General features: G+C 48.0%; 1 protein-coding gene across 5 annotated transcripts in view; it reads left to right on the top strand.

Moving 5' to 3' along the window:
- CDCP1 (CUB domain containing protein 1) overlaps positions 1–16,238 on the top strand; it is a 59,016-nt gene that overhangs the window by 18,630 nt on the left and 24,148 nt on the right. For all 5 annotated transcript variants that reach the window (XM_027581892.2, XM_027581889.2, XM_027581888.2 and 2 more), the window contains exons 2-3: positions 10,942–11,151; positions 15,107–15,469. In XM_027581892.2, coding sequence (XP_027437693.1) covers positions 10,942–11,151; positions 15,107–15,469 — 573 coding nt within the window. The remainder of the gene's footprint in view (positions 1–10,941; positions 11,152–15,106; positions 15,470–16,238) is intronic.

The following is a 16,238-nucleotide window of genomic DNA, read 5'->3' as shown; positions in this document are numbered from 1 at the left end:
GGTTCAGACCCCTCAGGCTTCAATCCGAGGCCAACAGGATTTTGTCTGGGCAAACACAGTTGGTTGTAGCCAGAAGTGTGAGGCTCTGCAAGAGTCTAGGACCTGGAGGGCAGAGATTTTTGAATCGTTTGTGAATGAGACCCCGTGACCAGCACTCTGCAGGCACAAAGTGGGACTCGGGATGGGTTCAGTGCATGCCCAGAAGGACAGAGAAGGGGGGTTGAGCCTCTCATCAGGGCAAGTTTCAAGTAAACTTTTTTTTTTTTGAGTTTTAAAAATTGTTTTATTGAGGCATACAAGAAAATATATAAATGTTAAGTATACAGCTTGATACATTTTCCATATGTATATACCTACACATATATACGTGTGCATGTGTGTATACCCTTCTGGTACCCCAGAGTTGTTCCTCTTACCCCTTCCTAGTTAATACCTGTCTCCCTGAGGATCACTGTTCTGACATGTAAGCACAGATTGGTTTTGTCTTCTGGAACTTGGTACAAATGGAATCCTACAACATATAGTCTTTTGTGTATGGATTCTTGTGCAACCATCTCCCTGCCAACTTTGTATCCAAAGGACCTGAACAGCTAATCTCTACTGGCAAGGTGGGGGCCATTGGAACAAAGTGCTCTAGGGCTGAAACACTGAAGAAATTGGAGATCCAGCGGCTTCTAAATGTGAGCACACATACAGAGGGGTTTTTCGATCTGCTCCTCTGATTCTTCCCCCACCCATCCTTGTGATCTTTAGTGACTTTCACGGTCCTGGTAACTCACACTTCAGGGTCTGACAAAATGAATCTTTTTTAACATTTCATAAAATGTAAGTGTGATTTAAGCCGGCCTTATAGCATGTTAGCATATCATGAATTATTCACAGCAGTCATCAGCTGAGTTATGTTGTTGTTTAATTCTGCAATTCCCACGTTCAGTCCGTTATGATGCAACTTTTTCTCCCTCTGTGGCCCTCTTTGAAATCATTCCTTCATCCGGTGCAGTTTGATTCGATCTGAAGTGAAATGTGAAAGTCCGCATTTTGGGTTGGCCACAGTCCCAGAGATTTATACAACAATGTATCCATTTGCTCCAGACTCTGGCCCTGACAGTTGGCAGCCTGGTTGTGGGTCTCTAACTTGCATTTCTAATAGGGTGTGTTTTCTTTGATCATAAAAGGGAAGGATACAGCAGAAAGGTTTGGATTTGCACACGCATCACCACTTTAGAGAAATAATTCAAAACACAAGCCCTGCAGACAGTTGCTTGCTAGTGTCCCCTTCAGAGGATCGTTCAGTTTCTTTAGAAAATAAACAACTTGCATCAGTGAGCATCAATTTCTTTCCTAAAGAGTTTGGGGATTTAGAGTAGGAAGTGAATGGGTGGACCTAACGGTCCCCTGTTTTGATAAACTGTTCCAGCAAGTTGGATTGACTAGGAAGACCCGTGGGGTTGCTTTTAACATTGCCCTTTGAACTTTAGGTTACCATGTCCTCTAGGATTGCTCTCAGAGCCATGGAAATGGTAAACTATTTTAAAGAGAACTATGGGTCTCTTTCACCCAGGGGGTGGAACGTGACTTCCTTGGAACCCTGAAATCCCAGGATGTGACTCAGGAAGGCGGGCCCAGCCTTGTTCTTCTTTGTAGACTGGCATCTGCTGGACAGCAGCTCACCATTACCTTGCATCCTGTGGCCGGAATCCGCCTTCTTCCCTGCCCTGACCTCCCCGGTGCGGTCCTGTGTCTCAGTTCCACCCTTTCCCTGGTGGGAAGTGGCACGTATTCATCCCCAGTCCTTTTATTTTTAACTGTTGTCAATGTCCAGGTAGGCTAGCTGATCACTGCAGCATTTAGCGCATGAGGTTGAAGTGTGACCCTGACCTTTGGAGAACCCATAAACTCTAATGGGAGCATGGTGGGCAAGTTCTTGTGGCTACCCGTGGCCCAGCATCCTCAGTTGGGAGGTGCCCGTGCTATTTGGAGCTGGAGAATGGCCACCTGTCCCGTTACCCACCTCTTCCTCCAGACTTCCCACAGTAGCTTGAAGCACCCCCCCAGCCTGGCCCCGACCACCACCCTTGCCCCAGCGTCTTCATGGGGCTGCCTCGTGGGCGGCCATCATTCCACATCCCTTTGTCCTGCAGCAGGCTGCTTTGTCCCAGCCAGGCTGGGGAGGGAGGCCGGAGGCGTGGAAAGGGAGACAAGGTGGTGGTGGGCAGTGTTGGTGTGCCTTATCAGGTCCTGCTTGATTTCTACACCACTGAAGAATGGGCCAGAGTCTCTACCCAGGAGCATTCATTCCCTGCCACGCCAAACTGGAGGCCTGGGTTGAGATTCATCCACTCCAACTAAACGAGAAGGAAGTTCAGTAGATGGGGATTTGGGAGCTTCTCCTCAACTGAGGTCTGATTTTTGCCTCTTGAGTCTCACTGACAGTGGTCTCAGGAAGTGAGCCCACAGGTCAGGACTTCTGCAGGTGATTTCCCTAAAGACCTGGCATTAGCCCTTTATTCCCGGTGCTCTCTACCAGAATCATGGCCGCTCTTCCTTTGCCACCAGCTTGGCCACGTGCCTCCCATCCCACAAGCCCCAGGCAGACCCCCCCAAAGCAGCAGAAGAACCGTTAGCACCTAAACATGCCAATTTCCCTTCCTCGCATCCTTGTGCTGGGACCTGTCCAAAAAGATGCACAAAAAAGGAACCACACCCCAAACATTTCGAGTTCCAGGGAACTTTAAATCTTAAGTTTAAATTCAGGCGACGGTTGCCAATTATTTTGACATGACAAATGATTTCGGTTACTGCAGAGTGCCTATTTAGCCATTTTAAACAAACATCTTTCTTTGCCTGTTGACATCCCGGAGATCCCTGGAGAGCCAGCATCTGGGACATGCTTTATTCCGTCCTGATGGACCGGCGGTGAGAACAAACCATTCTCATCACGAAGTTCGTGGCTGAGTGTGGAATTCCTCGGGCAGGGCCAGCTCTGCGGAGTGGTCAGCGGTCCGACTGCTCGGACACAGGACCTGGCCCTGACTCTTATTAACCATATACGCCTGGACAGATCGCTTAAGCTCTCAGCCTCAGCTCCTTTGTTTGCAAAATGGGCATTGATATTAGAACCCACTCTGTGGTGTGGTGGTGGTATTTAGAAATACTTTTACCGAATACAAGAATGGAGACTGCACATGGCAGATCATTCATTTGGTGTTCATTGTAATTATGATGGAGGCATGCCCAGTGCCTAGACTCCAGAGGCTTCTCAGCCAAGCGAGATGGATTAGTTCCTGAAACAGCAACTTGTGTCTTGTTCTGTTTTGTGTGAATGTGAGCAATTAATTCTTCCCAGGGAGGCAGATGGGCGACTCCCTGCCATTGTAAGACTTTCCCTTCAGTTCACCAGGATGTAAATAAACCTGGCCAAGTCGATGCCAGATGGGCTTAGGGTGTCTAAACTAGGTGTCCCGCCTCTGCCTGCAGGCTTCACTGCCCCAGGCCCATGAGATGAGTAAGACTCTGAATTCGGTGGTACGACAGTCTGGCACCCCATCCCCACAGCAGACCCCACTGAATGGGTTGTGTTGGTGGTGATGCCCAGGTGTAAATCAGGAACTCCATGCACCTCCTAAAAACAGTGGCACTTCCTCCCTTCCTGCTGGCTCACTTGACCTTGGCAACTTTTTAGAGGGCAGCCTAGTGTGGGACCTAGGAGAGTGGCCAGAGCAGGGGTGCTGGGGTCAAACCAGAATGTCCCCTCTGCTTCCTGTGCTCAGCAAACGTGGGGAAGTGAGGTCACATCTCTGAGCCGCAAAGGGTTGCTGGAGTCCCATGAGTCAACACAAATAGAAAGGCTTTGATAAGCAGTGAATAGGGCCAGGCCAGGGCAGGGAAGCCTTGGAAGCGCTAAGGAGGCCTCCAAGCTTGCACAACCCTGAGAGTAAAGGCCTCCTTCAAGTTTGCCCCAGGGGAGCCTTACCTGCCTCCCCCTCATCCCTGCCCAGCCCTGGGCTTTACACGATCAACACTACTAACAGCTGACCTTGATTGCTACCTGGCACCATTCTAAGCAACTTCATAGGTGTTAACTCTTTCAGTCCTTACAACAACAATGCCAGTATTATCCCCGTTTGCAGATGAGGAAAGTGAGGCACAGAGAAGCTAAGGAATTTGCCCAAGGAGACATAGCTGGTGAGTGGTCCAGCCAGAATTTGATCCCAAACAGATTCTAGAATCTAAGCTCTTAACCATTATGCAAAGCTGCTAAGTTATGCTTGTTCCCCGGGGAGGGGGGCCAACTCCAGGGCCGTGACCACACCCCTTCCCAGCCCGTCCCCTGCCTCTGTCTCCCGCCTCTTCTACTGCATGTTCCTTGCCCTCCAGCCAAAACACCGCCATGGAGTGGCTCCGAGGGAGCCATGTTCTTCATACCTCTGTGTCTTTACACTTGCTGTTCCCTCCACCTATCCACCCTGAAACCCATCTCACTAGCCCTGGCTGGCAAACTCCTATTTATTTTTCGAGACCCATCTTAAGTTAGGCCTCCTATGCGAAGCCTTCCTTGACCACCACCCCTAGACAGTGAATAGCAGACCCTCAGTGCCTTCAGAGGACCTTGACTTTCCTTGGTGCCTTCAAGTTGCTGACTCTCAGGTGGGGTCTGGTGGGGCAGACCGGCAAATGTATACTGAGCTTACATGAATTCAGCAACTGCTCTCTGCAAAGACTAAAAGCAGAGGAGATCGTATAAGCGGCATGAGTGTCCCCCCAGGGTGGACGTGACTTGGACAGGTGAAGCGCCGTCCCTTGTGTCACTTCCTCAGGCTCTCATGGTCTGAGCGTGCCATGCTCTGAGGGATCACCCACAATTTAACAAAATGTATTTTGCAAACCTGGCACCTAAAATTGAATCACTGCTTTGTCTGGTGCTCAACCTGAGAAGCAGGGATCCACTCCACGGATGAGCAAACAAAACTGCTGTAGCCAGTAGACTTGAGAGAGGGATGTTGATGTGCAGTGAGACATCTCCCTAAGAGAGGACGGGGCTGTTTTGGCGAGAAGGACTCTTCCCCTTAAAGATGTGCTTTGGAATCTGACTCCCACCCAGGCAGTGACTGATCAGCCATGCTGATTCACGATTATACCACTCGGCTTCTGCGTTCTGTCTCCCTCGACATCCTGGGCTCTCCTGCAGGGCATCATCCGTCTTAATAGGTGTCTCCGGGTGCCCAGGCTGGGCCCAGGCCCTGCTGGGAACTGTTTGGTCCATTTTTGGTGGACAGAGAGTGCCTGGAAGCCAAGCCCCCCGGGGAACCATACCCAGAATTGAGGCAGCTAGTTCTGACCCATCTAAAAATGTTTAAATCATGTGTGTCGGTCTTTTAAACTGTACTTGACAAATCTGAGAGCAAATGTGTATCTGGTGGAATCCCCTTCTTTGAGTTTCTTTTCCTTGCATGTGCTTCCCTTGCAAAGAAATAGGATGGCAGGGAGAAGAAATAACAGGGCTATTTGTATAATATCCTGTGCTATGGTGATTAATGAATGGTGAATAATGAATGGTGATTAAAACAATTGGAAATTCCCGCCACTGGTGAGGCAGAAACTAGCAAAGTTGTCCTAATAAGGAGAGGTCGGAAGGCAGGAGAATGAAGAAGAGAGGTGTGATTCATGAGCACCAGCTTGGTGCCTGGGAGCCTGCCCGAACACTCAGAGCCTGGGAGCCCACGCGCTGCTTCCGCAAGGCTTGGCTTGGATTTCTTTCCACCTGGAAGACCTCAAAATCACACCAGAATCTGGAGCTTTGTCTGAGTTTCTGGCAACCCGGGTAACGGATCTTCCAAAATATGACACCAGAGAAATACCAAGTTCCTGGGGAGGCAAAAGCAAGAGATGCTAAAGGAGAAAACACCCAACCACTTTCTTTAAATTACAGTGCATTTGTCAAGCACTCACCTGCGCTGACTCGGTTGGGGGTGGCTGTGGTGGGCAACTGAGATTTATTCCAGTGTTGGGATTTCCAGTTTCAAGGTATGATTAATGATGGTGAGTGTACAAGAGGGAGATGTGCAAGCAACATGTTCGTTCTCAACCTCAGAACATCTGCGATGAGTTACAAGTTATTTTACTCAAGCAACGAGGGTCTCTCTGCTACTGAGTGCTAGAGCTGGGGGGAGGTGGGGAAGGGGAGTCCAGAAATCAAGCATGTCCATGGTTGGGTCATTAGCCTCTCACCCCCCATCCACCCGCTCTGCTAGTATATACATCATTGAGGATGAGGGGGGCAGTCCTGTGGGTGATGTGTCCTTGGCTGTGACCCCAGGAAACAGCCCATCATGTAAATCATCCCCTCCTGCTGCAAAGGTGGGTGGGCTTGGGCTTTACTGCGCATGTGTCTCCTCTGGACAATGAGCTGGGAAGCTGGGTGGGGATTCTCTGGTGCGGGGTACCGAAGGAGACCTGTGAACTGTGGCTGGGCAGTGGAACGTCCTGGGTTGGCTACCTGGGAGCGGAACAACGGAACATGGTGAGATGATAAAAGTATGCTCACCTGAAGTGAGCCATCGCTCCCTTTCAAACATTCATTTTCTTGGTTTGCAAAATGAGTTCGAATGAAAATCTGGGTTATTTTGACCCAAAATAAAAAATATAAATAACAGGTAGCATTAGTGATGCGTGAAGGAAGGATTGGTATGTTCAATCACCAGAGTTGGGACAGTTGACTTTCCATATAGGAGAAAATAGTAAAAGTGAATCCCTACCTCCCACCACAGACGAAACAAAGTGTTTCCAATACAGATTCCCAGATCTCATGGTGGGCATCCTGGACCTTGGGACCTCATCATTCCGGAAGCCCTCCAGAGACCATTTAGAAACTCCTTGCCTGGGGGCACCTGGGTTGCTCAGTCAGTTGAACATCTGACTCTTGGTTTTGGCTCAGGTCATGATCTCAGGGTCCTGGGATCAAGCTCCTCTTCGGACTCCGCCCTCGGCGGGGAATCTGCTTGAGATTCTCTCTCTGTCCCTCTGCCCCTCCCCCTGCTCTCTCTCTCTGTCTCTCTCTCTCTCAAGTAAATAAATAAATAAATCTTTAAAAAACGAAAAAACAAGAAGAAACCCCTTGTCTGGACTATAAACTCCCTGGGGGCTGGGACCCCAGCGATTTTTGTCATTAAATCATTTGCACCAGGTATGGTCCCCTAGAACATATTATGAACCCTGACAATGTTTATGAAATGAATACACGATTTCAAAAATTCTAAAAGAAAAAAATGTTCTAAAAAAGATCATCCATTTTTTCTTTGACTGTCATCAAGAATAGAATAGATTGTTTGGGGGGTACCGACCTGCCTGCAAGCAGGAGGGAAAGCTGAGCGGAGGCATCGTGGTGAGATCAGCCTTGTTCCCGAAATCTAATTTAAAGATATCTGAAAATATTACACACACCATGAGAGAAACAAGGCCCACCCCAAATATTAAGCCATATTTTAACTATGGTCGTGACAACTCCTGTTTCATTTATTAAGTGCCTGCTTTGTGTAGAAACACAATCTTCCTAACACGAGTCCTTCCCTCTTTTTTGTTTATTAAGGCATAACTTACATATAATCAACTTCACCAATTTTAAGTGTACAGTTTGATAAATTGTGGCATCTGTGTACAATGTGTAATCACCTCCACGGTCAAGATACGGAAGGTTCCCTGGTCCTACAAAGGCTCCTCCACCCCCCCACCCCCCCATGCCTCCATCCCCTGCCCCCACCTCCCCCGCAGGCAACCACTGATCTGCTTAGGGTCTAACACTTAATTAAAATAACAATAATCGGGGCGCCTGAGTAGCTCAGATGGTTAAGCGGCTGCCTTCAGCTCAGGTCATGATCCCAGAGTCCTGGGATCGAGTCCTGCATCGGGCTCCCTACTCGGCGGGGAGCCTGCTTCTCCCTCTGCCATTTTCTCTCTCTCTCTCTCTCTCTCTCTCTTATGAATAAATAAATAAAATCTTAAAAAATAAAATAACAATAATCATCATTGTAGAGTCAGGAATTTTTTAATTTATTTTATTTTTTTATTTTAAGAGAGCCATTTATGCACATGGGGGAGGATGGGGGGAAGGGGCAGAGGGAGAGGGAGAGAGAATCCCAAGCAAAATCCCCGCTCACATGGAGCCTGATGTGGGCTCCATCTCAAGACTGAGATCATGACCTGAGCTGAAATCAAGAGTCCGACGCTTAATTGACTGAGCCCACCCAAGTGCCCCCTGAGTCAGGAATTTTTTAAAAAATGCTGTGGCCAATGGATGTAAACACAGAGGAGCAGTAAGAATGGGGAAGAAACTGATAACCTAGCTAGCCGGGCTGCAGCCCTGAGACTGGATGCAGCTTCCCTTGACCGTGAATTAGCCCCACTGGAGCCCCAGGGTTGGAGGCCACGAGGGAGCGTGCCACACTTTCCGAGACTGGGTGTTCCAAGAATTTTATAGCACAGTAAGACATTTTGACGATTGCAGAAAGAGAACATAAGGTTGACATAGACTGCTTGGCTAGCAGTCTGACAACTGGGTTTCTGAACACGCAGCTAGATTCTTTTTTAATCTGTTGTCTTCAAGAACCCCCGGGCCTCCAGCTCTCTATCTCTCTGAAGATTTTTAAATGGCTACACTGCTTGAAGATGAAGCACTGGAATAAATAAGCTTCTGCCTGGGAGAGTGTTTTCTCTGTCTGAAGCTGTTGATTGAGAAGCTCGGAGCCCCTGGTTCCCACCAAGATTGATTAGCCCAAACTGAAATCCGGGGGTGGTGGTATGTCAGTGAGATATACCCAAAGGCAGCTGAGGCGAGAATATGGGGAGGAGAGTTTTCCTGGAGCCACTGAGAGGCTCGTGACTTCTGCCTCCACACGGGCACCAGGCACTGTCTAGATCCCGAGGCTACCACTGAAAAAGGCAAGCAAATTTCCTGCTGCCTTACGGTAGGAAGGAGCTCACATTCTGATCATGGGCGGCAAGAACAAATGAACAAGGAAGACGATGCGCTCAGGCAAGGACTAGAGCAGGGAGGGACACAAAGCAGGAAGACTGGGGGTGGGAGGTGAGGGGAGCACTTTAGGGGGCTGCTCAGGGAAGGCTGCTCTGAGGAGATGACCTTTGAGCTGAGACTGGAATGACAAAAAGGACTCGGCTCTTGCTAGAGAAAGAGCGTTTTTAGAAATCAGGACCAGCATGTGCAAAGGCCCTGGGGATGGGAAGGAGGTTAGTGTGTTCAAGAAGGAAGGCAAAGGAGGCCTGAGCATAGTGACCAAAGCAGAGAGGGGTATAAGCTGAAGTTGGAGAGACAGGACATTTTGCTCCAAAAATGCAAACTTAAGCCAGCTTGAAAGCCAAATTGGGAAGGCAACTAAGCAGGTATCCCGGTGTGTCACTGCTGGGCGGTGCTGATAGTTGCAAAGTCACTTCTTCCTTAGTCAGGTACTGATCATAGACTGGGAGCTGGCAGGAAATGTAGAATTATTCTAGCCCAACCCCCTCATTTTACAAACAATGGAACAGAGGCCCAAAGAGGGTAAAGGTCTCACTGATAAAATGGAGAAAATATTTGCAGTTCATTATCACAGACTGACGGATCAATTTCCACTACTATATATAAAGAGCTGCTGGCTGGTCAGCCTAGAGCAGAGCGAACAAGGGGAGAGAGAGGTTCAAGAAGAGGTTGACAAAAATCCCAACATATGATCACACACAGCTGCTGGCCCGGGGAACGCAGGTGCGCCCATACCTTCCTGTGGCGGGGGTGCGGGAATGCACAGAACTTTCATGCCGGCTAGCAGTTTTGATAAAATTAAAGCACATGGCTGGTCAAAAACTAGAAGGCACTCAGATGTCACTCAACAGGTGCGTGGATAAATAAAGCGGAGTTTATACAGACAATGGAATACTACTTAGCAGTAAAAAGAAACGCATTACTAATCCCTGAAGGAACATGGATTAAACTCACAAACATGCTGAGCAAAGAAACCAGGTACAAAAGAGAATATGCTGTAGGATTCTGTCTATATGAAGTTCTGGATCAGGCAACGGATAGTTTTCTGGGACCAGAAGCCGAGGTTGACCGTAAAGGGACATTAAAGGAACATTTAGGGGTGATGAAAATTTCTTATATCTTGACTGTTGTGGTAGTCATGTGTATATCTTAAAAGGAGTGGGTCCTTTTTAATGTATGTAAATTATCTCAATAAAGTTGGTTTTAAAAAATAAATTGTTAGGGGCGCCTGGGTGGCCCAATCAGTTAAGCGTCTGCCTTCGGCTCAGGTCGTGATCCCAGGGTCCTGGGATCCAGCCCCGCGTGGGGCTCCCTGCTCAGCGGGGAGTCTGCTTCTCCCTCTCCCTCTACCCCTCCCCCCTGCTCGTGCACGCACTCTCTCTCTCTCTCTCAAATAAATAATATCTTTAAAAAAAATTTTTTTCCCCAGCCTCCACTATTGTATATATGTATATACTGGGCATGTGAAGCGCTCAGGGGAAAAGACAGCAGCTCTTTGCAAACAAATACGTCCCTGTAGAGAGAGACGGTTTCTGTATGTGGACTTTTGTCTACAGTCATATTGAAAAGGTGTGGCAGTTTCTCTGATTGCTATTTAATGCTGCACAGGTGGGGTACAAACACATACTGCTCAAAGCATCTAGGCTGTGGTCTAGTGGTTTTAAGTTTTAGAAAAATTAATAAAGCAAACGAGACACTTGTCAACACCCATCAGCAATAGGCTGCTTCTTTCCCATTGGTAAGGACAACACTGTCATGTTAACATCACACCCCCCGCCCCCCCCCCCAGACCAGGAAGGACAGAACAAAGGTGTCAAAGAGGGCATCGTTCCTGGCCCAGCAGAGGGGACGGCAGCAAGTTTGGAGACCTAAATAAATCATCTTGCTCACTCTGTTTTTCCTCCTTCCTCCAGAAGCTTCTGAGATTGCCCTGCCACATGGAAGTGGCATCACGGTTTTCATAAAGCCTGGGACCCCACCTCTGCCAGTGAAGCCCTGTTACATCATCAGTTCTAAAAGATATAAAACCTCGTTGACCATCAAACCTGGAGAAAAAGAAGTCTTTTCCTTCAGCTGCCACAACCCAGAGAATCACTTTGTCGTTGAGATCCAGAAGAATATTGGTAAGTACACGCTCACGAATGTTTGGCCTCCCTGCTTCTCTTTCTGGTGCTAAACCAGCCTCTAACGCCGAAACCCCACACTCTGTTTAGCTGTGATGTGGCTGTTCATGGTTGTCAACGCTTTACACAGGTTACGTTGTTGAATCTCCAAAACAGCCCTATGAGAAACTCGCAAAGACGGTGACTTGCCTAAGATAGCATAGCTAATAAGTAGCAGCAGGACAAAAACCCAGGTGCTCTGCCTCCAGGCATTGCCTGCCAACCACTGTGCCACACTGTTTCTTGACGGAGCTATGGATCTTCCTTCAGGTCTGGGATGCTCCAGCTGATGTGCTAAGTTTTTAAACTGAAGCTTAAAGTTTTTAAATTAAAACTTTAAAGCTCATTTAATTCAAATTTAAGCTAATTAAATTTTAAGCTAAAATGTTGCTGATGAGGAGCAAAAAGCAAGGGAGTCGGAGGACAAAGAAATTGGAGGAACACCTAGGTGGCTTAGTCGGTGGAGTGCACGGCTCTTGACCTCGGGGTTGTAGGGTCGAGTCTCACATTGGGTATAGAGATTACTTAAAAAAATGCTTGGAAGGAAGGAAATTGGATGGTTGACGACATAAAGGTGGGGAAGTGGGTCCAGGAGGTATAGTGGTGAAAACAGCAGCTTTGAGGCTGAGGGAGCTGGGTCTGGCTTCAAGCTCCAGGCTCCTGATCATGTAAGCTCATCATGTGGCTTTAACTGAGTCACTTAACTGCTTTGCGACTTGGTTTTTTCTTCTGTACAATAAGAGTCATTGTACCAACCAACAGGGCTCTCTTGAGGGTGATATAAACTAATGGACTAATGTTTGACACACAAGGTAACAAACTATGGTTATTTGGGATTAGTGTTATTCCTCATAATTTTGAATTTGGGATAGGAGATTGACATAAGATATAATCACCAGGCAGAAAGAATTAAACGTAGAATATCCCAATTGCTTTTAGGTGGGCATGCCAGCTAGTAGCCTGGATATAGTAACAACGAGGAGAACACGATCTGGGATCCAATCAAAGCCATACCCAGAAAATTCTTTTGCCTTTCATTGAAAATAAATGAATTGGGCAATAGATAAGCAAGAAAAGGGAGTAAAATGAACCTTAGGAAGAAGTTCAGAAAAACAAAAGGAGGGCGCCTGGGTGGCTCATTTGGTTAAGTGTCTGCCTTTGGCTCAGGTCATGATCCTAGGGTCCTGGGATCAAGTCCCGCATCAGGCTCCCTGCTCGGCGGGAAGCCTGCTTCTCCCTCTGCCACTCCCCCTGCTTGTGTTCTCTCTCTCTCTTTCGCTCTCACTGTCTCTCAAATAAATAAATAAATAAATAAAATCTTTAAAAAAAGAGAGAAATTAAAGTACTTAGCAGCTTTAAAACTACATCTGATAACTAAAGCTAAGGCATGGTTCTCTATAAAGACAAATAGACAAATCTCTGACTAGTCCCCTGGAAAAAAAGAAAGAGAACATACAGATATACAGCATTGAAAGGATAAATGTTGATTGAATGACATTTACAGAGGCAATTTCCTTTTTTTTTTAAAGATTTTATTTATTTGACAGAGAGAGACACAGCGAGAGCGGGAACACAAGCAGGGGGAGTGGGAGAGGGAGAAGCAGGTTCCCCGCAGAGCAGGGACCCCGATGCGGGTCTCGATCCCAGGACCCTGGAACCATGACCTGAGCCGAAGGCAGACAGACGCTTAACAACTGAGCCACCCAGGCGCCCCTTACAGAGGCAATTTCTAAAATAGACTATGTACAATATTATGATAATAAGTGTGAAAATCTGAATAAAAGGAATAATTTTCAGGGAAAATGTAATGAGCCAGATTGACTCCTAGAAAGTTAGGAGACCTGAATAAATAACCAAGGAGGCGATTGGAAACCATGTCCAAGATGGAGGCAAGCAGGGTTTGGGTTAATTAGACATGGTTTCATAGAGGATCCTATAAAACTTCACGGAGAAGAGAAGTTTTTATATTTAAACCATTCCAGAGGAGGGTTGGGAAACCTTTTCCGTGAAAGTCTGGGTAGTAAATATCTCAGATTGTCTCTTTCCCAACCACTGATCTGCTGTTACAGGATGAAATCAGCCACAGATAGTAGGGAAACATCTGGGCAGTGATGTCCCACATGTTTATGCTTGGTGGCAGGGATTGGGCTGGACTGGGCCCATTCGCTGTGATTTGCTGACCCCTGTTCTAGAGCACCAAAGGAGGTGGATTTACATAGTTCATATAATAAGGCTCTTACAACCCTAATATCAAAATGTACCAGAACATTAAAAAAAAAAAACAAACCCCACTGTCTAAAGAGGGTTAAGAGATCCCACGAGAGCCCAGCAAGAGCTAAACCATATGGCCCTGGGCACATTGGAGGTGTGGCTAGAAAGCCCTGGCAGGGGTGGCTTTTTTTTTTTTTTTAAGATTTTATTCATTTGAGAGAGAGAGAGCATAAGCAGGGAGAGGAATACTGAGAGAGGGAGAAGCAGACTCCCCAGCTGAGCAGGGAGCCCGATGCGGGACTCGATCCCCGGACCCTGGGATCATGACCTGAGCCAAAGGCAGACGCTTAACCGACTGAGCCACCCAGGCACCCCAGAGGTGGCTTGATATAATGAAGTTTTTGTGAGCTCCTAAAAATAGGTCCTATCTTTACCCACCCACAAACTCTAACTTTAACCACTTTTGTCACCTTATCATCTGACCCCATTTCATGGATTAATCAGCACGACGTGTTGGCAAGAACTCTGATGGACCAAACACAGCCTGGGCTTTCGTCCTGGGATTGCAGGCACTGCAAACACACTTGTCACCCAGACTCCAGGACCGCCTTGCAAAATTGAGAGCTCAGGTGGGAATGACCTTGGAGGTCCCAGCCAGCTCCAAAATTCTCCCATGATCCCACTTTGCGTTGGTGGTCCTTCCAGACCCCCCACTGGAGCAGCACTAGGGGTGAGAAGATTTCCTATCCAGTGGCCAGAAGGCACTGCACATTCAGATTCCCTGCCTGTATACAACAAAGTGTCCCTGTTCTGTCTGCCTTCTATCACTTCTTCCACAGGCTCATTTCCTCCTTGAGAGCAACGTTTTGTGCTTTGTTTTAAAAGGCTTAGGAAACAAAACACATCAAAGGATGTCATTAGCTGTTTGTCTTTTAAAAAAAATTTTTTTTAACTGCACTGGTCATAAAACAGCCCCGAGGCAGAACGATAACTGCCTCCGGGTTCCAGCCATGAAGGGGGTTGTAAGTTCAGAGTACTAGGTATGTTGATGGGTACGTTGATGGAAAAACCAGTCTTGAAAGGCGGAGCTGGGCACCGTGCCTTCGCAATTGTGAAACCGTGACTGTCTCAGACCCCGGGGTGGGGGGGAACGTGGGGTATCCTACAACCTGGGTTCCACTGCAAAGGGCATCCATCTGGCTTACTCCAGTCTGGAAAACACAGTAGTTAGGAGGTGTCTTGCGTCTGGTTCCCTGGAAGCAGAGCCTGACATGGGGATTTTTTAGTCGTTTGTCCAGAGGGTGCCCTTGGAACGAGGAAGCCATGAAAAAATAGAGCCAAGGGAGGAAGTAAGAGAAGGTGTGGTCTTAGCTGAAGTGTAGCCACAGGCCGATGCGGACAAATGAGCGGCATCACCAGGTTGTGTCCCTTGAAACAAGGAGGTCAGACTTGTTCACCCCTGCCTTGGGGAGCAATGATTGGCTGTGGGCCGCTACCCAACCTGGGAGGGGAGGAGGTGCAGTTGGACCCTTCAGGCTCTCTGGGCCAAGGGGGCTCCCCCTAGCCCCCCAGTTCCCCCCAAACACCCACACTGCCAGGAGATCATGCCTGGGGGGGGGGGCAGCATCTCCTCCAGGGGTCAGGAGAGGCCCTGAGTGGCCTGGTGGCATTTGTGACCAAGCTTGCTTTTGTGACTGTGTTTCAGACTGCATGTCAGGCCCCTGTCCGTTTGGGGAGGTCCAGCTTCAGCCCTCCACATCGGCGCTGCCCACCCTCAACAGAACCTTCATCTGGGACGTCAAAGCTCACAAGAGCATTGGTCTAGAGCTGCAGTTCGCCATCCCTCGCCTGAGGCAGATCGGGCCAGGGGAGAGCTGTCCGGACGGAGTCACCCACTCCATCAGCGGCCGCATTGATGCCACCGCGGTCAAGATTGGGACCTTCTGCAGCAACGGCACTGTGTCCCGCATCAAAATGCAAGAAGGGGTGAAAATGGCATTACACTTGCCCTGGTTCCACAACCGAAACGTCTCCGGCTTCAGCATCGCAAACCGATCTTCTATAAAACGTGAGCAAGCCCCTCCATCCCCACTATTGGCCGAGGCTGAAACCTACAAACCCCACCCCCTGCTCTAGGTCAGAAATGGGCAGATGTCCGCACTATTGTATGATTCAACCTGAATACCTCGAAGGAAGATCCCACTCTTCCGGAGGTGGTGCGGATCTTCTGGTGTGAACCCACCCTTCTCTATTAAATAAACTGTGTGGCCACTCTCTTTCCTCGGTCCTCTGTGCCCGTGAGGTTTGTTTTCAGAACACGAATCGGCGTTGGCTCTACAGACCTCCCTTGATTACCCCGTTGCTGACGACTTTGTCCCGTCTTCTAGCCCTTTCACATTTCTAGTAATTGTATCCTTGGTGTGCCGAAGCCGGTTCACACCCATTCATGACAGCTGATGGTTGAATGTTCCAGAATTTTGTGGGCTGATGCTAAACATTCATAGAAATCAAATGATGTAAACTTACAGTTAGGATAAATTCATTTAGAAACAAAGGTAATAGACACTCAAAACTCATCACTTCCTAATTATTTCGCTACATTTACTGTTATCTGTGCTCTTGAGGTTATTGATGTCGGTAGTACCTCTGTAGTGGGAAATGCCATACAACCGGGGACTACTGCCCATCTGCTCCAAACTCCACATTCATATCATGTTGGTGGCTTGAAATCAGCCATGTTGCGTGTATTTACAGCAAGGAAATGGGCAGACACTACAAATTAGGGCTTTGTTTTCCCCCTGCTGGGTGGGTCATTCAACATTTAGTCACCCACCACT

This window comes from Zalophus californianus, chromosome 1 (assembly GCF_009762305.2).
Source record: "Zalophus californianus isolate mZalCal1 chromosome 1, mZalCal1.pri.v2, whole genome shotgun sequence".
NCBI classification, from domain to species: domain Eukaryota; kingdom Metazoa; phylum Chordata; class Mammalia; order Carnivora; family Otariidae; genus Zalophus; species Zalophus californianus.
This window is presented reverse-complemented; position numbering and strand designations above follow the sequence as displayed.